This window comes from Mauremys reevesii, linkage group 4, assembly GCF_016161935.1.
Source record: "Mauremys reevesii isolate NIE-2019 linkage group 4, ASM1616193v1, whole genome shotgun sequence".
NCBI classification, from domain to species: Eukaryota; Metazoa; Chordata; order Testudines; family Geoemydidae; genus Mauremys; species Mauremys reevesii.
This window is the reverse complement of record NC_052626.1, coordinates 83,958,375-83,979,874: the sequence shown is the minus strand read 5'-3', so window position 1 is coordinate 83,979,874 and position 21,500 is coordinate 83,958,375. Positions and strand designations below refer to the sequence as shown.

The 21,500-nt window shown below is 42.3% G+C and overlaps 1 protein-coding gene across 3 annotated transcripts; it reads left to right on the top strand.

Annotated features, from left to right (window-relative positions):
• Window positions 1-686: 686 nt before the first annotated feature.
• Window positions 687-20,640, top strand: E2F8 (E2F transcription factor 8). Of its 3 annotated transcripts, none has more exons than XM_039538131.1 (14): window positions 687-797; window positions 1,298-1,430; window positions 6,488-6,760; window positions 7,195-7,351; window positions 7,989-8,291; window positions 8,554-8,715; window positions 10,754-10,891; window positions 11,109-11,321; window positions 12,957-13,041; window positions 13,308-13,815; window positions 15,921-16,136; window positions 17,241-17,373; window positions 17,857-18,248; window positions 20,043-20,640. In XM_039538131.1, exons 2-14 carry the CDS (start codon window positions 1,350-1,352, stop codon window positions 20,229-20,231), a joined length of 2,850 nt encoding a protein of 949 aa, XP_039394065.1. In that variant the 5' UTR covers window positions 687-797; window positions 1,298-1,349; the 3' UTR covers window positions 20,232-20,640. The 3 variants fall into 3 exon arrangements, with proteins under 3 accessions (XP_039394065.1, XP_039394063.1, XP_039394064.1); XM_039538129.1 differs by having other exon boundaries at window positions 12,954-13,041; XM_039538130.1 differs by lacking the exon at window positions 687-797 and adding an exon at window positions 997-1,015 and having other exon boundaries at window positions 12,954-13,041.
• The last annotated feature ends 860 nt before the right edge of the window (window positions 20,641-21,500 follow it).

The following is a 21,500-nucleotide window of genomic DNA, read 5'->3' as shown; positions in this document are numbered from 1 at the left end:
ATCATCACTCAAAAGAAAAACTCTACTAAAGCAAGTGCTGAACCCTTTGCAGGTTTACCATTCTAATACTCTTTTGTGATAGTCAAATCTTTGTATCCTTTTGCATGTTTAGATGTTATTCTTCTGAAAGGAAGAAAAGTAGATTATGGAGTGGGATCAGACAAATTGAAAATATATATTATTTTGCAAAACAGTATCGTTAACATCTGCCCACACGAGGACTTCCATTTAGACACTCATTTGAACTTCTCCATTTACACACACGCGCGGGGAGATTTGCTTCATTAGTACAACCCTTCCGTGTGCACATACAACTGGGGTGAAAGGGAGGATTCCCCCTAAATTTACACGGATACCAAGATTGGGGGAGAGACTCCCCTATTTGCACTAGTATCTAAGAGAAAAGGGTCCCACCGACTTGCCCACACAGTGGGGGCGTGGAAGAGAAACAGGTGCTCCCCCATGATTTTCAGCGCACACACACACACCCCCATTCGTTGCACACCCGCCAGTTCCCGCGCCCCGCACCCGCCAACCTTCAGGCTAAGAAACTTTCCGAACTTGCCGCAATTCGGCGGTCAGGCGTGGGCGTGGCAGAGAGGGCTGCGGGTTGTGATTGGCTGGACGGGTAGGGCGTCGGCTTGTGATTGGCTGGGCTCTGTCCCCCGCCTCACGAGGGGGGAGCGTTCGCTGGGTAAGCAAGCGGCGAAGCGTCTCTCTTACAGCGGGTTAAATTCAAATCGGCAGCGAGCGGCACCGGCAGCTAGAGCGGGGCCCGCCCGGCAGCTTCCGCACAGGTAGGGGGGCCTCGCCTCCGGTTAGGGGGCCGCTGGGGGATCCCAGCGGGGCCTGGCTCCGGAGCAGGTGGGGCGCGACCCGTCTGGACCTAGCGGGGATGGCTACCGAGCGCGCGGGGCTAGTGGCGCCAAACGTTTAAACCGGATCCCGGAAGAGCCTCGCCCATTCCCCACCAGCCAATCAGCGCGGCGCCCCGCTGGCTGCTGCTGTGCGATTGGTGCGTGTCCGGGCGGGGGCCGGGGTGGGGCCGGGGGAGCAGTTGGGGCTCGCAGGGCGCGGGTTAGCGGCGGCGGCGGCGGGCCGAGCGGCGTGAGGCGGTCCCGGAGCCCGTCCCCTCCCCCGCGCGGGGCTCTGCCGCGGGGGCGTTGGCAGGTGCCGGGCGCCCGGCGCCCACGGGCGGGTCCCGCCTCTCCTGTCGGGCCGGGCTCGGTGCTTACCGGCCGCGGGTCTCCGCCCAGCTTCCCGCCCGCCTCACCCGCCGGTGCGTTCCCCTCCCCAGGGCTCGTCAGTGCTGCGATGCCGTCGCCGCTGCCCAGAGCCCCGCGCCTTCCATGACCCTGCGCAGCCCGGCTGGCCCAGGAGCGGCGAGCGGACCCGGAGAGCCCGGGGGTGACATGGGCCCCGAGGAGAAGGTACTTCGTGAGCCGGACGCCGCGCCGCGCCGGCATAGCTACCCTACAGAATTAGCTGGGCCGCAGTTACGTGGGCACCCAGCTGCCATAGTCATTGCATCACTTGTCTGTGGCCTGGCAAGGCTCCTGGCGCTGTGCGTCCCCACCAGCCGTGCGTGTAGTGTCAGTGTGGGGCTGGTGGAAGCCAGTAACCGCCTAACTACACTGACTCTAGCGGCCTGTCTACACTACCTGCCGGATCGGCGGGCAGCGATCGATCCAGTGGGGGGGGGTCGATTATTGTCCAGTGTAGAGGCAATAAATGAACCGCTGGGCGCTCTCACGTTGACTCCGGTACTCCACCAGAAGGAGGGACGCAAGCGGAGTTGACGGGAGAGCGCCCGCTGTCAGGTTACCACAGTGAAGACACCGAGGTAGGTAGATCTAAGTACGTTGATTTCTGCTATGTTATTCACATAGCTGAAGTTGCGTATCTTAGATTGACCCTGTGCAGTGGTGTAGACAAGCCCTATGCTTCTGGAGATGGAATTATTAAATCGGGGTAGTTACGTCAGCAGGAGTGAAATTTTAGTGTAGATGCTCACATCCATAGGTTGATATAAGCTGCCTTGCCTCGACTAACTCTATAGCTTAGACCAGTCCATAGTCATGTGTTAACCCTGCCCAATATGACTGTTTAACTGCCGGGGCTCTGTTGTAAAACCCATTTCACTTGGCGTTGCCCTATAACTATCCTGCCCCGCCATAGTGAGTCAGGCTGACAATGAGCCTCGATGGGGAAAGCAAATGTGACTGTTCTGCTTGTGGTGGTTTTGCCTGGTTTAATTCTACAGGCGACAAGAAAAACCCTGCAATTGTGAATAAATCACAGATTCCAGCAAACGGCAATAGCTGCATTGAACCCACTTTAGTTACTGTACTTTTTTTCTATGATTTTGCTACTGCTACTAAGTAATTGAATTTATATTGAATGTATTCCTGCAAGCTCTTTGTGTTGAACACCATTTAAAGGGGTAAAACTTCACTGAATGGAGGGCTTACAGAGGTAGGCCCAAAATATATTGTGTTGTGGGTTTTTTTTAAACCAATTCCATATATTCTCTTGCTGTAAAGTAAAATAACAGCTGTCTGAAAAACTTTATTTTAAAGTGTCTGGAATAAAAAGGAAAATTGATGGCAGGTGTGATAGGTCTTTAAGTCACAGTTAAAATGGAGCCCCATTTTCCTAGGTACCGTATTTTTCCGTGTATAAGACTATACTTTTTCCTAAAATCGTTAGACTAAAAATTGAGGGTCGTCTTATACACGGAAGTAAGCCGAGGAGAGAACCGCGTGGTTGCGAAACTGCCCCTGGAACCCTTGCTCCTGACTGCCTCCCACCGCCCCATCCAACCCCTGATCCTTTCTGACTGCCCCACCAGGACCCTTGCCCCTATTCAATCCCCCTGTTCCCTGCCCTCTGACCCCCCCAACCCCTATCCACCCCCCCCGAACTCCCCTGCCCTCTCTACAACACCCCCTCCCTGCCCCCTTACCGCGCTGCCTGGACGTGGCTGGCGGCGCTACAGTCCAGCTGGAGCTGGGAGCCTGGGACGCAGGGCCGGGGCAGGAGTCGCGCGGCCGGAGCCCGGAGCTGGAGGATGTGACGGGAGCCGGGCGGCCGGAGCCACGCAGCCGGAGCTGGAGCTGGGCAGCCGGAGCTGCCGCCGCGCCCGGACCCGCGCTGCCGGAGCCCGGCCGCGTGGCAAAACAGCAGGAGCCGGGTGGCTGGAGCCACGGGGCCAGGCAGTGTCCGGAGCCGGGCATCTGGGTAGGTGGGATCGCGGCCGCTGCAGTGCCCGGACCCGCACTACCGGATCCGGGCAGCCGGGGACGCGGGGCCGGGGCAGGAGCCCGGCAGCCGGGGACGCGGGGCCGGGGCCGGAGCTGGGCGGCCGGGGACGCGGGGCCGGAGCTGGGCGGCCGAGGGCGGGGCGGGCCGGCGGCGGTCGCGGGGCCGGGGACGCGGGGCCGGGGGGCAGGAGTCGCGGGGCTGGGGCAGGAGTCGCGCGGCCGGGGAGGGACGTGGCAGGAGCTGGGCAGGGCCACGGCCGGAGACCAGCCAGGGCGCACGGCCCTCCTCGTTTCCTCTACCCCTACCTCGGCGTCCTCTTCCTGGGCCTGAGCGGCAAAGTCAGGGGGGGACACCTGCAGCGCGGCCGGAGCGGCAAAGAAAACAAAACAAAAAAAACTTGTGGCATGGCCGGAACGGCAAAGCAGGAGGGGAAAAAACGCCGCTTCAGTCGGTGGAGAGGGAAGAACCCTGCTGCACCCCTCCTGTACCCCGACCCCCTGCCCAGTTTGCTGCAGGGTGCTCCCCTCCTCTGCACTGCCGCCCCCTACAGGGCGGCCTGAGCGGCACACCAAAAACAAAAAAATGGCCGTGCTGCCCTAGGATTGGGTGGAATGCCGCCTCATAGAATATGCCGCCCCAAGCACCAGCTTGCTCAGCTGGTGCCTGGAGCGGATCCTGCCAATCACTAACCTCCAATCCCGAGCGAAACTGCCCAATCACGAGCCTTATGTAACTGACGTCAACTGATGCTGAACAAACCAGTTGGAACACGTCCCGTTGGAGGTGGAGAGCGTGTAGGCAGTGTGCAGATGCGACAGGGACCGGTAATGTCGGAGCGTTCTGAGCCCATAAAGATGTCGGAAAATAAAAAAATAAATAAGCGAATGTCTTACTCTGCAAAATTCAAACTGAATGTAATCAGTTATGCAAAAGAGCATGGAAATAGAGCTGCAGAGAGACAGTTTGGACCTCCTCCCACTGAGTGTATGATCAGACAGTGGAGAAAACAGGAAGAACAACTCCTTAAGATGCCAAAAAAGAAGAAGGCCTTAAGAGGAAAACCAGCAAAATGGCCAAACTTGGAGCAGAGGCTTAAGACTTGGATTATGGAGCAGCGCCAGAGTGGCGTATGTGTGTCAACCAAGCTTATTCAATATCAGGTAAGAATGTTTGCAAGCGAAATGAAGATTGTTGATTTTACAGGAAAGGTAAAATGGTGCTTCAATTTCATGAGGAGAGAAGGGTTGGCCATGAGAGCACGAACAAAGTTAGCACAGAAAATGCCACCAGTTTATGAAGATAAAATCCAACAGTTTCACTCCTATATCATACAACTTCGGAAAAAATATGATTTTGAACCAAGTCAGATTGCAAACATGGATGAGGTGCCTCTCAATTTTGATGTGCCTTCCAACAGAACTGTTGATATGAAAGGAATCAAAACAGTGGCAATCAAAACAAGTGGCCATGAAAAGACACACTATACTGCTGTGCTTTCATGCTGTGCAGATGGTACTAAACTGCCTCCTATGCTTATTTTTAAGAGGAAAACATATCCTAAAGAGACCATACCACCTGGCATTATTGTGCAAGTTCATGAGAAGGGATGGATGAATGAAGACATTATGGCCATTTGGTTTGCAAAGGTTTGGTCCAGAAGACCTGGAGGGCTCTTAAAGAAGCCAGCTCTACTTGTCTTTGATCAGTTCCGAGCACATTTAACAGAAAAGACAAAAAGGGTTGCATCGGATTTGCGAACACAGCTAGCAGTTATTCCTGGTGGACTTACAGGTCAGCTACAGCCACTAGATGTTTCAATCAACAAGCCATTTAAAGCCCTGATGAGAGAAGAATGGAGTAGATGGATTCAAAAAGCAGGTGGTAACTTGACACCGTCAGGAAGAGTGAAAAAAACAACCATTACTGAGGTTAGCAATTGGGTTCTAAACTCATGGTATGGCGTCAAACAAAAGGTGATTGTGAAGTCCTTCAAGAAATGTGGAATCAGCAATGCCATGGACGGAACTGAGGCTGATCTCATATATATAGACAGTAACTCAGTAGACGGCAGTGATGCAATAGAAGTTGAAGAAACTGACATGTTCGAAACTAATAGTGATGAAGAAGAAGCAGTGATGCAATAGAGGCTGAATAAAGTGATTTGCTCAAAGCTAAGTGTGATGCATAATATCATAGTACTGGTATGTAAATGTTGCCTAATTACTAAATAAAAATGTGTTCTGTTTTATGTTTAAAATATTGATTTCTGAATTTTGGGTTAGAAAAGTGGGGGTCGTCTTATACACGGGGGCATCTTATACATGGAAAAATACGGTATATCAAATAAACATAGAAGAAACAATACACAGCTTGAATTGTACAGACCGAGCTATATGTATGTTACATGTTATTTTCAGTTATACAAAAGTGATAAGTAAATGTCTCAAGCATTAACCCAAGAGAACCTTTCATTGGACATCAGAGTTAGTATTTGGTTTTTTTTGTTTTTTTGCCTGATGCAAGCCATTCCATCCTGCAGCAAGAATCAGCTCACATTGGTGCAACAGATTTGAAATTTGCCATATGTCTCATTTCTCATAGCAAGAAGATCGTCCCTGTGCTGGAAACTCTCTAGATTTACTTATCAAAAAAAGAGGCAGCTCTTATAAAATGTTGAACATCTAAAGAAGCATGCCCATTCCTTAGAATGGCCCTTATTTTTTGTCTTTTCCTTTTACTGGTAGTTACCCCCACTCTACCCCTCTTCAGTGAAAGGGATTACGGGCAGCTTGGGGGGGGGGGAGACTCATACATTATTCATCAACAGTAGTTTTTAACATTTATCTGACAATCCTTGGCATTATTCCCCCCAAAACAGGTAAACTAGCATTTTTGCATTGGATTAACAGTCAATCTGAGTTTTATTTTAAGTTCTTTTTTTTTTTTTTTTTTTTTACTTGATGCAAGCTGGAAAAGGCCATATTGCATGCTATAAACCCAGGGTCAGCGTAGCAGACTTTATTCAGCCAAGACTTCCTTGGCTTAATAGAAGTCTTAACTTGAGTAAAGACTTCAAAATGTTCCCATAGGCTACCCAAGAGAATAAACTGATTGGTAGTTGACTAGAATAAAGAACAGTATTGGAGTGTAGTCTTATATATGACATTACTCTGATTTTATGAGATATAATTTTTTTATTTTATTTTTCTTATTTTGGGGTCAGGAAAATCACTCTTCTGAGCCACAAAGAAGGATACTGAAAACCCCTCTGAAACAGCCAGCTACCTCATATTCAGTATTAACGGAAATACAGCCTGATTCTGGACCTCTGACAACACCCCCTAAGTCTCAGGAAGTGCCTCCTGGAGATCCATGGACACCCACTGCTAACCTTAAAATACTGATCAGCGCGGCTAGTCCTGAGATTAGAAACAGAGAACAAAAAAAGGGACTTTTTGACAGAAGTGAAATCGTAGAGACAAAACACTGTTTACATGTATGTTGTAAAGATTTTTGTAAATTAAACTGGGGGTTGCCTATTGTCTTGATGCATGTCTAGATACTAGATTTTTTTAAAGATATACTTTAATTCAAAAGGAATTATTTTGGGGAAGTTGTATGTTATACTGGAAGTCAGACTAGATGATCACAATGGTATCTTCTGGCCTAGGAATCTGTATTTGTTCAGTGAACTTTAACATATACCACCTTTGTTTAGATTTTAAATCTGGAATATTAGCTATTTGTGATACCATTTTAATTGTTAAACATAGCAAACACTGTTTGCTAGTTTTATTATTTTGAGGCTTACTAGCTGTTGAGGATAAGGCACTTGGTATTGTTCATCAGTCCCAGACACTAGCAGTAAATCTGTCAAATTTAGCATTTTTACGTAAAACACTGAATTCCTGTTTCCTTGTTTCTGTGCAGGAGCATTTATCAGGAGATGAATATGAGAAATCTCAACCAAGCCGTAAAGAGAAAAGTCTAGGATTATTGTGTCACAAATTTTTAGCTCGATATCCTAATTACCCCAGCACTGCAGAGAATAGTGATATTTGCCTTGATGAAGTAGCAGAAGAGCTTAGTAAGTCTGTGCGTGTACTACAGTGTTTATGATTGGGAATATGTACTGACCTGTTCCTATGAATATGCTGATAAAGCTAGCATCTCATTTTTGGTATGTATTTTCACAGTTAAATTATGAAAACTTTTCAAAATGCACACTCAAACTAATTTTAGTTCATTCCTTTTTTTTCCCCCTTAAGAAAAGAGAAATCCTCCATTTTTATAACAATCCTTTTCTGAGTTTGCCATGGAAATCTGTTTAACAAAATGGTTATTCCTCTGTACATACTGTCTTATTTCAGAACATTTTAAGAAAAATAACTTTAAATTATATATTATATAGAACATACAAATAATTACCACAACTACTGGAAATAATTTGAGTCCAGTTTTTGGGTCTCCAAATTATGGGTATGATCAGTGATTGGATGGGTGGGAAATGGGGTGGTTCTCTAGCTGCATTTACAATTTAAGACTTGCCCAAGTGTGACATCAAAATAAGATGTGATTTGGTGTGGACTGTGTATATTAACAGAATATGATAGTTCCTTAAATCACCATACTGGGTAAACCAACTTCATAGAAACATATGCTGAGAACAATACTACATGATCCAAATTTTAAGATGAATGTATTAATATTCTTCCTCCTTATAGATGTTGAACGTAGACGCATATATGATATTGTGAATGTGCTAGAGAGCCTGCATATGGTGAGCCGCCTTGCCAAAAATAGATACGCTTGGTACGGGCGTCATAATCTCAACAGAACACTGCAGACTTTGAAAAAAGTTGGCGAAGAGAACAAATACACACAACAAATTGAGATGATCAAGAAGAGAGAATATGAGTTTGAGTTAGATGGTGACAAAAATGAGGAGATGGCGACAAAACCTGTTGGCCCAAATGAGCATTCAGAAATGTGTTTTGTTGAACTCCCAGGGATGGAATTTCGAGCAGGTAATGATTTTCTATTAATGCCAAGAAGAGTATACATCTGTAATTAAAAATATCCAAACCTAGGGAAACAAATCTCTTAAATCCTAGAGCCTGAAATGCAGCAAAAATGTTATGCAAAAGTGTCATTCTTTTTCAGCTGTTTTAATTAAGACCATGATTCTTGTTGACAAACATTTTTGCTACTTAATTTCTGAAATATTTTTCAGAACTTTCATTTCAGATGTCACTTGATACATTTTAATCCTTTCTCCTTTCCGTACAGCTTCAGTAAACAGCAGGAAAGACAAGTCTTTACGAGTGATGAGTCAGAAATTTGTGATGCTGTTTCTTGTATCAACTCCTCAAATAGTGAGCCTTGAAGTTGCTGCTAAAATTTTGATTGGAGAGGACCATATAGAAGATTTAGATAAAAGCAAGTTTAAAAGTAAGTAAATGCTGCTGGAGCTGTCTCGGTTGAGTCTGTATTTACGTAAGTTTTGTCTCTGATAATCTGTTTTTGATTTTTCTTAAATGGAATATTCCATTTGATTTGCTATTACAGCTGTTGTTTCTAGGGATTCTTGCAAAATGTAATTCCTATACACAATGTTGCATATTGTGAAATGTAAGGGGAATCTCTCTCTTCCAATAATATATTTCTAATTAAGTTATACAGGAACTAATTATACCTTTAACACTAGGTGTCCCCAGGATCTATTTGTAGAGAGGCAACCAAAAGATTATATAAGGAAGACTTGAACAAAGCTATTTTATAGGGCCCTACCAAATTCACAGTCCATAGTGGTCAATTTCACAGCCAGGGGGTTTTAAATTGGTCATTTTCAGATGTTTACATCTGAAATTTCATGGTGTATCATGGGAGTCCTGACTCAAAAGGCAGTCAGGGTGGGGGGGAAATCACTAGGCTATTGTAGGGGGACATAGGATTGCCACCCTTACTTCTGCCCTGTTGCTGGGCAGCCAGAGGGGAAGGCAGCTGGCTGGGTCCTCAGTTGTAAAGCCACCGCCAACCGCAGCACAAAAGTGAAGGTGTAGGGTATGGGCTACCATATGTCCGGTTTTCCAGCAACCTCCCACTGGAGTGTGTGTGTGTGTGTGTGAGACAGCTGGAGCTGCAGCCTCTCTGTGCAGGGAGGCAACAGCTGGAACCATGGACCTTCCTATGGCTGGGGGAGATCCTGGAGGTGGGTCTGACCCGCCCCAGGAGCACCCCTGCAGGGGAAGAGGAAGTCTCATCCCTCACCATCCCCAGCTGGGCACTAGATTTCATGGGGGAGATTAGATGACCGTGAAGGTCCATGATGAGTTTTTTCACAGCTGTGAATTTGGTAGGGCCCTAATTATGAAGTGACATCATCATGTTGCTTATTGGTAATTGTCTTTTTCATTATGAATTTTTTTTGTTTGTTTGTTTCCCCCACCATCTGTCACAAAGATTTGAGTGTCCCTGCAGTAGACAGGTCTTCATTTTGGTCGTGTAGCTCTGTTGGTTGAAATCTAGAGAGATTTCTAGAAGTCCAGGCACTAGTTAATCTCATTGGAGGAAGTAGAATTTAAAATTTTGTTTCTGTCAACTCTAATTCTGTGTATACACAAATAGTTCATATCTCCTTAATTGGTATTTTATTTGTAAACCCTCAGTCCTGTCATTGGTTCACAGACAAAACTCCCATTGGCTTTTGTGTGAATTGTGCATGTGGAGTAATGACAGGATCAGGTCTCAGTCGTTTCAGTTAGTAGTTTCCTTTCCACTGCATCATGTTAAAATTATTAGGATGTGTGTGTTTTTTCTTTCTCCCCCAGGAACTGGTGTGTCCGACAAAAAGCATTCCAAGGGCATTGCTGGGAGATGGTATCTTTTTGTAAACGTAACTAATGTATTACCACACTCTTGGTTAACAAGGATAGCCTTGAATTTTGTGGATGATTTGCCAGGTTTTGTATTTTTTCAATGGGAGAAACTTGGCTTGGATATGTTCTGGTTGAAGTCAAGCTCTTTGTTGGTAGTTCAGTTGGTTTTTAAAACTATGGTAGTGGTATCTGAAATTATTAATTAGAATATTGTGGTGTACTGAAAGATTCTGCAGGTGAATGATGATTCCAGTGTACTTTAGGATATTTCTGTTCCTCCTCCAACCTATTTCTAGCTGCTGGCTTTCAGAGTAAGGTTTCTCCATGTTTGCACAATATAGAGGCCCAAGTATTGAAAAAAAGCTTGGTTGAAGACAAAATTGTTCTTGAAGGATCCAAAATAGAGTTCCTCGTATGAGTTGCAAAATGAGTGACTGCAGTCTGAGTAACCTCATCTGTTGCTTTTGATTTTGTGTAACATAAATACAAGAGCATGTTGGGGGATGGGGAAGCATCTTTAGCCTAATGTGAAATAAGTATGACTTAAAGTGTGCTTCTAATGAACCCAGAAATGCTATACAGAATTCATTAATATATTTGTTTTATTTCAGCCAAAATTAGGAGACTGTATGACATAGCTAATGTTCTCAGTAGTCTTGAGCTTATCAAGAAGGTTCATGTTACAGAGGAGAAAGGCAGAAAGCCAGCATTCAAATGGACAGGACCAGAGGTTTTACCAGGCATTCAGGGTAGGTGTACTACTTTGCTTTCTTTCTGCTGTCTTGATTGGCATGATTGGTTTTTCCCTGTGAAAAGCTTAGGCCAAAGGACAGTTGAATTTTTCTCTAAAGGCTCTTTTTTCCAGTTTGTCAAATAATCCCTACACGCTAATCACCAAACAAATATTAAAAGAACTGTTTTATTGTTCAGGTTATATGTGATATTATTTTACATTTTCTGTTTTAGATACAAAACCTGTAACTACTACGACTTCCTTGATTCCATCTAATTCTGCAAAATCTAAATCTCCCAAAGAGCAGTGTTCAAAAAATCTCTTCCCTTCAAGAGGCAAGCAAAGCTTCACTCGGCATCCATCTCTAATAAAGCTAGTAAAGACTATAGAAAGTGACCGGAGGAAGATCCATTCTGCTCCAAGCAGCCCCAGCAAGACAAGCACAAGTATGTAGTTGAAAAGCAAACTGCAGTATCTTACTCTGGATAGGCTGTTAGAGAGATAAGGTGGGTGAAAGAGTGAGTTCAGATAGTTCAATCTTAGTCCTGCCATGAGTGTAGCGGACTAGACTAGATGATCTCTCGAGGTTCCTTCTAGTCCATGATCTTGTATTTAGCTGTGCCTCTCTGAGTACCTTCCTCATGTCTGGGAAAGAGCTCTGTGTAGCTCGAAAGCTTGTCTCTCCCACCAACGGAAGTTGGTCCAATAGAAGATATGTCACCTACCTTGTTTTTCTAATATCCTTGGATTACACAGCTACAACAACAGTGCATACAACAATGGATATGCTATTAACATATTGTATGGGATCTCTTGTTAAATAGACATTGATGTTTAACCTCTTCAGGTAAAAGAAAGGGCGTGTTCATACTTGAAATACAAACACAAGTTCTGATTGACTGATACTGTCAAAAACAGGCATAATGGGAGCCAACAGAGAAGTTTGGCACTTAGTAATATATGTACAGTGCTTTACATCTGAGGCCTGAGAAGATTGATAATGAGGACAGATTCCACCTGCTTTGTCTTCTGAAGCTAATCCATATAACAAAATATAGGAAGCTGTTCCCTCTTTGATGGACCAAATCTAGCCCTGGAGTCAGTAGGTGCAACAATAGAGTTGCAAACATTTTACAACTCTTTACCCCAGGTCCAAATTTGGCTCACTATTTGTAATTGCCTGCTCCTGTTACATAGCTTGTGTGCTTCCACAAGTATTTTTTTATTAAAGAAGAAAATGAATTAATTTTTACATAACTTCATTTTGACTTTTTTATAGTGTTGTGTTTAATAGCCTTAAGTATTCTGTTAGGAATATGTTCTATGGATATGCATACTGAACCTTTCTCTGCACTATGGCTAGGTTTGGCACAATTAGATTTTTATATTTTTATAACTTCAACCGATAATATTGATTATTTTTAAGCAGCCTCTGCTGTTTTTATCTATTTTTAAATTTTCTCATTTGGGGAAACTCTGGGGAGTCAGAGAATTATTATTTAATTATAGTAGATGCTGAAATTCAAACAGTTAAAGCTTTATAACCGTTAAAATGTATATTGTCAACATCACGTGCCAAAATATACAAAGTAAATGTCCTTAAATCAAATTCTAAGTTCTCGCGTAGAATTTTTCTTTCTTTGCCTATCCATTTTGATTATGGATGGAAATATTTTTTGTCAGCAAAACTAACGTTTCCTGACATTTACTGATAAAAATCCAATCCTGCCACGCCTAACTATGGCTCAGCCCCCTTCTGAAAGGGCCACATTTAAAGTTGAGATGACCATTTATTCTTCATTTAAATGCAGTTCTTGGGCTCAGAGTCTGCCAGCCAAAGTATTAATTAGTGCCTCATGTTGTCTTTTGTGGATGCTTCTCTACAAAGAACTGAACTGAGGCCTCCAATTTAAGCCACTATCCAACTGACTTATCCAGCCTGAACTGTAATTGAATGGCAACATGGAGATGGAAGGCTTTATACCCTGTTACTAAACACTTAAACCATGCAAACTGTATAAATAGGCATTCTTAAAAGTGAATCCAACTTCTATTTATGGCTTTTTTTTCCCCCGAAGCAGATAATGATCAAAATTCATCATCCTTGCCAAGTAAAATGGCCCAGCTTGCAGCAATTTGTAAACAGCAGTTAGAAGGACAATCAAGGTATGTTTACACTAGTGTTATAGTGGAAAGCTTATTTCACCATTGGGCCAACAAGCTTGCGGTGTATTTAGTCAGCTATTATGAACTAGAGTTAGCCAACCGATAACTGTTAAACTCAATAACTTTCAGTAGCATCATTTTCACTTTATTTAATGGATGGAGTAGTGAAAATTACCTCAAGTTACTCCATTTTTCTGTCGTGACATAAAATGACCAGGGCACTTCTGAATGTATTTAAGTGTGTATTTCTTGTTTTTTCCTTTTAGAGAATTAAAGATGAAATTGACAAGATCTACCTTAGAATGTAAATTGACCTCTAGTGATGAATCTCTTCTGAAATGTGAACCTAATACTACATCATCCTGTCAAACTCCATCTCTTGTTCAGCCACTGGGGGTCCTGCCTCTTATCCACAATTCAGTTTCTCCAGTAATGCTACCTCAAACCCATTCTGCTATTTCATATGCAATATATTTGCATCCTTCCCAAGCCCAGACTGTGACTACATTACAGTCTGTGCCCTGTCCCAATGTGACTGGAACTACAAGTGTTTTTGATGCTAATTCAAAAATACCATTTAATCAAATGACCACTGAAGAGAGGGACAGTAATACAGGTGAAGGTGATGCTGGGAACTTGGTGGCTAAAGAGAGACAAGTTACAAAAATTGAGTTTACACCAGAGAGGTGCCTTAAAAGATCTCAAGCATTACAGGAGAACAGTTCAATTAAAAAATGTAGAAGTGGTGAGAAAAGTCTTGAAGATGTTTATACAGTAAGTAATACAAGAAAAGGTATAGTTTTTTACTTTAATATGGTAGTGTGATGACATAATGTTACAGAGTGCTTGGGATCCTAATAAAAGCCATATATAAAAGCATTGTATAGAACAAGGTTTCAGGAGCAATTGTGGAAACTGAATCCTTTGGTTGAGTTTTGTACAAATGTTCTTAAACTTTGATGGAAGTACATTGTTCTACAGGCCCACCAGTGGTTGGCTGCACAAAGAGATATCACCAGTCTTACAGAGTGAGTGCTTCTTGTTTGAAGGTGGTGGGGAGAGACATAGGTGGAAAGATTGCACTGAGTTAAGGGGCTGCTCAAATTCCTGTAATTCCAATTTATGCAAATATTCATAAGAGTGAATCTTGAACTTGCCTTTTTTGAGAGTGAATGTCTATCAATCCTTTGTTCATGGTTTGCCTGGTGCTTGGAAAACATACAGATACAATATATAGTTCTGTCAAAGCATATCTTTGGAGGGCTGAACCTTGAATCAGGTTCTCTCTTTAAAAAATAAAGTTTGATTCAGAAAAATAACCCCACCCAGAAGTGTTTACAGAGCATTTTAAAAGTATAATCAAAAACCACATCTGGTAACTTGATTTGCTGTCTGCCAGGGGATGTGATTCAGTCTTTCTGGAGTAGTTCAAGCACTTCTCAGCTCACATAGTGAATGGCATTCATTGTTGGCTTTATGGATGTTGATAGGGAAAGTAGAGATATAACATTTTAAGTATTTCAAGGACTTGTATCTAGTGCAGGGGTGGGCAGACTATGGCCTGCGGGCCACATCTGACCCATCAGATCTTTTAATCCAGCCCTTGAGCTCCCGCCAGAAAGCAGGGTCGGGGCTTGTGCCGCTCTATGCATGCTGTGGCACCACACAGCTCCCTGGAAGCAGCGACGTGTCCCCCCTCCGGCTTCTACATGTTGAGGCAGTCAGGCACGCTGTCCCAAGCCCCGCCTCTGCAGCTCCCATTGGCTGGGAACTGCGGCCAATGGAAGCTGTGGGGGTGGCTCCTGTGGATGAGGCAGTGCACAGAACCCCCTGGCTGTGCCTCTGCATAGGAGCCGGAGAAGGGACGTGGCACTGCTTCCAGGAGCTGCTGGAGGTAAGTGCCGCTTGGAGCCTGTACCCTTGAGCCCCCCTGCACTCCTACCTGCCCCAGCCCTTATTCCCCTCCTGCCCTCTGAACCCCTTGATCCCAGCCCAGAGCCCCCTCCTGTGCCCCAAACCCCTCATCCACGGCCCCATACCAGAGCTCGTACCGTCAGCTGGAGGGGCCCCCCTCTGCACCCCAACCCACTGCCGGAGGCCCCTCCCACACTCTGAACTCCTCATTTCTGGCCCCATCCTGGAGCCCGCAACCTCAGCTGGAGCCCCTACCCCCAGTTTCATGATTATTCATGGTATGCCATACAATTTCCATACCCGGATGTGGCCCTCAGGCCAAAACGTTTACTCACCCCCGATCTAGTGTTATTAATTCCTGACACCTTATATGGGCTATATACCATGAACCAAACTATTAAGAAAATAAGAAGCTGAAACTTTCTGTTCCAGATCTCTAGGTATATGTGAGCTGCGCTGGTGCACTTGAAGAATGGGGACATGGATGTCTTTCTGACCCTTGTTTCTCAATCCTGGGGACAGTTGATGACCTTTGGCCTCCTAGTGCACATTAGCAGTCCTTAGGCTGTTCTCTAAGTTGTGCTTGCTAGAACAGCTCTAGCTCATCAGTGCAGTGCAGTGTGTTCTGACCATGCTCCTTCCCAACCAAGGAACATCTAGTATGCTGGTGGGGGCACAGGTGGGTGACCAGCCTACTGTGCTGGTACTTTAGGCTCCTACAGCACAGAGTGATTGAGTGGGGTTTGATGCTATGGCTCCTTAAGATCGGGCTTTTTCCAGTAGTATCCACAAAAGCTTAATGAATGAAATCAGTTTTTGAGACTTAAAATTAAAATATCTAATATAATGAAAGCAAATACATTATTAAAAATATCTACTTCTTAATTACACTTACTGTAGATATCTAAACCCCATCTTTAAAATGTCTTTGTTTTTTTGTTTGTATGTACTACATAATTTTTCAGGGAGATTTTCTTAAGGGTGAAAGATCATCTTCTAGAGCTGTGCACTTGGAGCCTGAAATCAATAATTTCCAAGAGGGAAGCCAGAACAAATCTGAGAAACTAGATCCAAATATGGAAATTTGCTTTGATCATGAAAGGAGAGGTCTTTCAGAAGATAAAAGCAGAGCCAGTACTACACCAGAGATGCCTGTTGCATTTGCTGTTCCTGCTCATGAGGTATACTTTCCACTAATTGGAAAAGTACAACTTCCCAAAGATTTATTACTTTCAGAAGCTGAAATCTAACAGTCAGAGCATACATACAGGAAACCTCTGATGCATTTGGTCTACAGTCTACTCTTAAGCTTTTGTTTCTTATAGGACTCTACTGTATTAGGCACACAAACAGGGGAGGTAGAAAAGACTTAAGCCACATCCATTACAAATATTGCTGATCTGATAAATTGACTTCATTAGAAATTCTGCTGGAGAGTCTTTAATTTTCCTCTTATGCTTCATATCAAAGGTTTATTTGGTTTACAGTAAAAGCATGTGAATTCTCACGTGACTAATCCAAACACTTCTTATAGTTCTTAACTTCTAAAATTTTTGATTGAACAGCATAGGACAATGCTCAAATTGAATGGCATTGGCATATAGTGAGATATTGTAATTCTAAAATCTGGTTCCCTTTTTTTTTTTTTTTAAATATAGTATATTTCTTAATAGAACGTTAAAATATTTATAAACCCCGTGCCAGAATAAATGAGCAATCTACTTTTGTTTGTTTGCTTTCTTGCTCATTTGCAAAACTCAGCACTCCACAGTGGGTCTCATCATTAATGTGTCTATCTGTGTCTGGGCTGAGATGTGAGTTCTCTTGGCACAAACAAACTTTTATATCAAAAAGGTATTTTACTCATGTTGGACTCTTGCATCAAAAGTCTCATCTGAGTTGAGAATGGAATGATGTTGCCATCTGAGTCCAGACTCTGGTTTGTCTAATTGTGCATTCAAAAAAACTGTCAAAATGTGCTTTAAAAACATGTCTGGCCTAATTGGAGGTTAACAGAAATGCAGCACACTCTTACTTCTTGAGGAGAGGAGGGCTTTGAGTTACATAATGGAGATTGCAGCCAACTAAAGATCTGGGTTTGAGGGGGTCTTGTCCAAGCCTCTGGCAGAAGTCAATCAACAGAAACGGATGCAGCATAGGACCTAGAAGGTGGGGAAAGTGAAAAATAAGGGCTTTCTTGTGGAATAAAAATCATCCCTTTAGAAACACATCATGAATATGTTTCTTATTGCACCTGTACAAAAAGATTATCCTTTCTTTTTCAGACCTTGTTTCCTTCAGGGTATATTATTCCTCTTGCTCAGTGCACGCAGCATGGCAACGAGGCCATATTTTCTAACAAGGAAAAGTCTGGGATATGTTCGCTGCCACACATGACCTACAGTTCACCCATTGCAGGTGTGTATATATACACAATATATAAGTATTTATATACATTTAAGCTCTCTGGTTTTCAGCATTGTGGACCAATTTCACCCAACAGAAGTCAGTGAACCTTTACCAGGGATGGATTTCACCTGTAGGAATCCCAAGGTGTATCTACAGTGCAATAAAAAACCCACAGCAGGGAGTCTCAGAGCCCAGGTCAACTGATCCAGTCTTGCGGGGCCCAGGCTGCAAAGAAAAAAAACTAGCAGTGTAGATAGTTGGGCTCGGGCTGGAGCCTGGCCCCTGAAACCCTCCCTTCTCGTAGGGTTTTGGAGCCTGGGCTACAGCTCAAGCTGGGATGTCTACAATGCTATTTTTAGCCCCCCAGCCTGAGTCCGAGTCAATTTACCTGGGCTCTGAGACTCGTTGCCACGGGTCTTCTACTGCAGTGTAGACAAGCCCCTCATCTGTTAAAGGTTGATTTTTAATTTCCATCTCATTTTTCTTTTATAGGTGTTGTTCCAGTGACAGCTTCAGAATTTACAGCAGTTAATATTCCTGCTTTTCATGTCACACCCTTGAAGTTAATGGTATCACCGTCTTCTATAGCTGCTACACCTGTAGTAAACCGCTCGTGTCTTAATTCAAGCCATAGCAATCCTGTCCAAAACCCAAGCTCTTCAATTCTGAACTTTACACTACAGCACTTAGGACTTATACCTGCTGGTGTGCAAGTTTCTCCAAATCCTGTGCTTCAGCCAGTGCCAATCTCTCCAAAACCAGAGCATGTTAGTCCTGTTTCAGAGAATGTGAGCTTGCAACAAGGAAGAGTGTTTAAAAATGAATCACAGATAACTGAGTGTGACATAAATGGAAAATCAGGTGCAGTAATTCCTTTACAGCAGGTAAGATAACTGTCAAATAAAAGTTTTCCATCTTCTTTTAAGTGTTGGATATTATTTATGTATAGTAGTGCCTAAAAGCCACAATCAAGGAAAATTTGAGTAATGCACAATAAAGATTGGTATTATTGCTAGCGGTGTGGATTGATTTAAATCAAAGCAATTTAAATCACCAGTTTTAATCATGGTTTAAATCAGAAATCAGGAAAACTTTATTTAAATAATAGATTTTAATCTTATTTTGCATTTGTTGCAAGATTGATTCTCATTAGTTAAAACTTGTTGATTTGCAACTAAATATAGCCTTTACATGAAGTTTGGTGTTTGTCTGCCACCCAGCAGAATTCACTGTATCTATACATATTAAAGCTATATTGTATAGCTTAACTTACCTTTATTCAGACTCTTAATGTTTACATTTTATTTGTTAAGAAATGAGGAATGAGGTATTTCTTATTTACTAAGTGATTAATTTTTGTAATTGCGATTAGTGTCAAACTTGGAAATTTAAAAGTAAATTAAAAAGCACAAAAGAGCACTTTAATTTGTTTTAAGGTAGTTTTATTTAACTAACAACAATGTGTTGGAAACATAAGTAAAAATGTTTATCAAAGTTTATTAAAACATGTTTTGCCAGTTAAAACTAACTGATCCGTTAACAAAGTATCTGTAGTTAGAGAATTGAACTGATTGTTTCTGGTCACCATGTCCCTCAAGATTTTCTAATTAGTAGATCTCATGCTCTTATATCTAATATTTATACATAGATTGATGAAACAGGCTTTTCTGCTTTTTCAACTCCTAATTGGTTTCTTTATTTTGAATGAACCAATCGTTGAACTAATTTAGTTCAATGAACTGATATGAAGAAAATGTTCTCTCTGCACCTACAACTCTCAAAAGCTGGCATAGTGTTTCAATAAACTGAGTCCAGCTGCTTAGGGGTGACTTCCAGCAGTTCAGTGGTTTGACTGACTTTAAAACTTGGCAGCGTACATTACTTTTAAAATTAATTCTAAACGATTTTAAATATGATCTATTTTTAAAAATTAAATTTGTATTATAAACTTTAATAAAAAGAATCTTATTTAAATAAACTGTTTTTAATTTTTAATAGACTTTTATCCACCCCGATTGCTAGAATAGATGGAGGGGTTAACTCGATACCTTGGTAGGTTGGGTGGGACTAAGCCATGAGGAGTCTTTAAGAGACAGACAAAGAACTTGTTTGTTGTAGAGAACAGGGATCCAGTTGGGGGAATGTAAAGAGTGAGGTTTAGCAAGGACCTAAGACATTTTAGCAATAGCAGTTTTGAATGACCTTGAGAGGACAAGATGGCATTTATCAAGGCCAAAAAAAGGAAATTTTCTATTTTACTTTCTTTTTCTTTCTCCTTGAACTCTTATTCCTCTCATGTTGTTGTTGTTTATGTACTTAATGTTAAGTTTCAGCTCCTGGTTCTACCTCAGATATGCACTAATCCATGGAGTAGGATAATATGCATAGTTAATCTGAGAGCAGACTTTGTCTGCATGTTTTGCAGGACATCATGTTGCCTAAGGGGTGTTCATAAATCTTTGCTCTATAAATAATACATGGGATTAGAAGGGACAAATGACACTCTCATAAGACAGGTATAAATACACTCTTTCAAATATACTGAGAGTGTCAGAATAGACTAGTCAGATTGTTTTTATAAAGTCTTTCTTACAAGGTTTTTCAAAATTTTAGCTTTACGTTTCTTTCTAGTTTTATGTGCCTCTAATGAAACAAATGTTCTTTTCCCTTCCAATCAGACTACTGTTCCAGTGAAACCCGAAGAGCCACAGCCAGTGACTGAAAATTTTTTCCGTACGCCTGGAGGGCCGAATGCAATTTCTAGTTTTGCTTCATCTCCTGCAGATTCAGACGGTGTGGATGGAATTTCACGAGGAAACTTGTTTGCCCCACAAAGAAAACTTGAAGTGTCAGAGGACCAACTTTGACCAGGATGTCTGGCTGTTAAACTTGTTTTGTGGATATATTTTTCCAGTACAACATGTTGCATGCATCTTACCATTGTGATTTGGAAGATTTAGCCCCTGGAAACGAATTGTAAATGCATTAAGAAGTCCTCAATACTGGAAAAGCCTTATTTAGTGCTTAGGATTAAAATTGGCTCTTTTTTATAAAAGCAAACTAATGTCCATTAATTTCTGCAAATGACTTGTTTAAAGCATTACAACCAACTATGTACCTATTGTCTGTTTTACTCTTCATAACAGTACAGAGCAAACAGTACAAAGCAAACTGAGTAAATACAACACCACACAGTATCAGTACATGTTTTGCACAATGAAAGTACTGTGAGCATGTAATATATTGTATTTTTAAATAGAAAAGGCTATAGTTAAATATTTTCTACTTTCTTTTTACTCCTGCGTTCTTTCAATAATGATCTTGTAAAGTTAGTCAAAAAAAAGTAATCAAGTATGTAAATTAAGAATTATTTATAATGTATTTTTAATCAGTTCGTTCACATTAAATTTAAGGCTAAACTTTCCAAGTTTAAGTGGTAAAGGGTATTGTTTAATCAAATGAAGTAACCACAGTAACTTACACATTGTATGTCAAGATCTTTTTTATGTTGTTCTGTGGTAAGAGCATCTTGCTATTAATTTGCATTATAGGAAGAGGAAAATAGTATCGTTATCAGAAGGCAGATATCTTATAGATATGAGACAGACTTTTTTAAATTGCCCTCATAGTTTTGCATCTGCAAATAACTGGGTGTAAATATTGGTGCCTTTTATGTTTTTAATTCACATTAACTATTGAACTCAAAGGAAAACAGTCAAAACGGTAGAGTTTTGTATGGTTTCAGGTTCAACCACTAGAGCTGGTTGAAAAATGTGTCATTGGAATGATTTTTCCAACAAAACATGGCCTTTTTGCAAAACTGAAATTTTATGTGGGAATTTTGGTTTTGCTGATGATTTTTTTTATTTGAATTTTCCAAATGGTAGGGGGAGAAAAAAGACAGTTCCGGCTCTCAGAGCTGGAATGGGTTAGTGCAGAGGCAGAACTCTTGGGCTCTCTGCCTCTCTAGCACTATGGGGCTCTGGTCATTGAAATTTCACAAGTGGGAAGGAAGCTGGGAAGCCAAAAACAAAACAAAACATCTTTTCTTTAATACTTTTTTGGGGGCGGTGGGAATAAATACAGATTTGCTTCAGGACAGAACCCTCTTCCCCATTAACCTGAAGAACTTTTTG

Coding starts and splice junctions, on each gene's coding strand:
- E2F8 (XM_039538129.1), top strand. CDS start 1,350: ATGACCCTGCGCAGCCCGGCTGGCCCAGGAGCGGCGAGCGGACCCGGA. Junction 6,761..7,194: donor AGACAAAACACTGTTTACAT/GTATGTTGTAAA, acceptor GTTTCTGTGCAG/GAGCATTTATCAGGAGATGA. Junction 10,892..11,108: donor GGTTTTACCAGGCATTCAGG/GTAGGTGTACTA, acceptor TTTCTGTTTTAG/ATACAAAACCTGTAACTACT.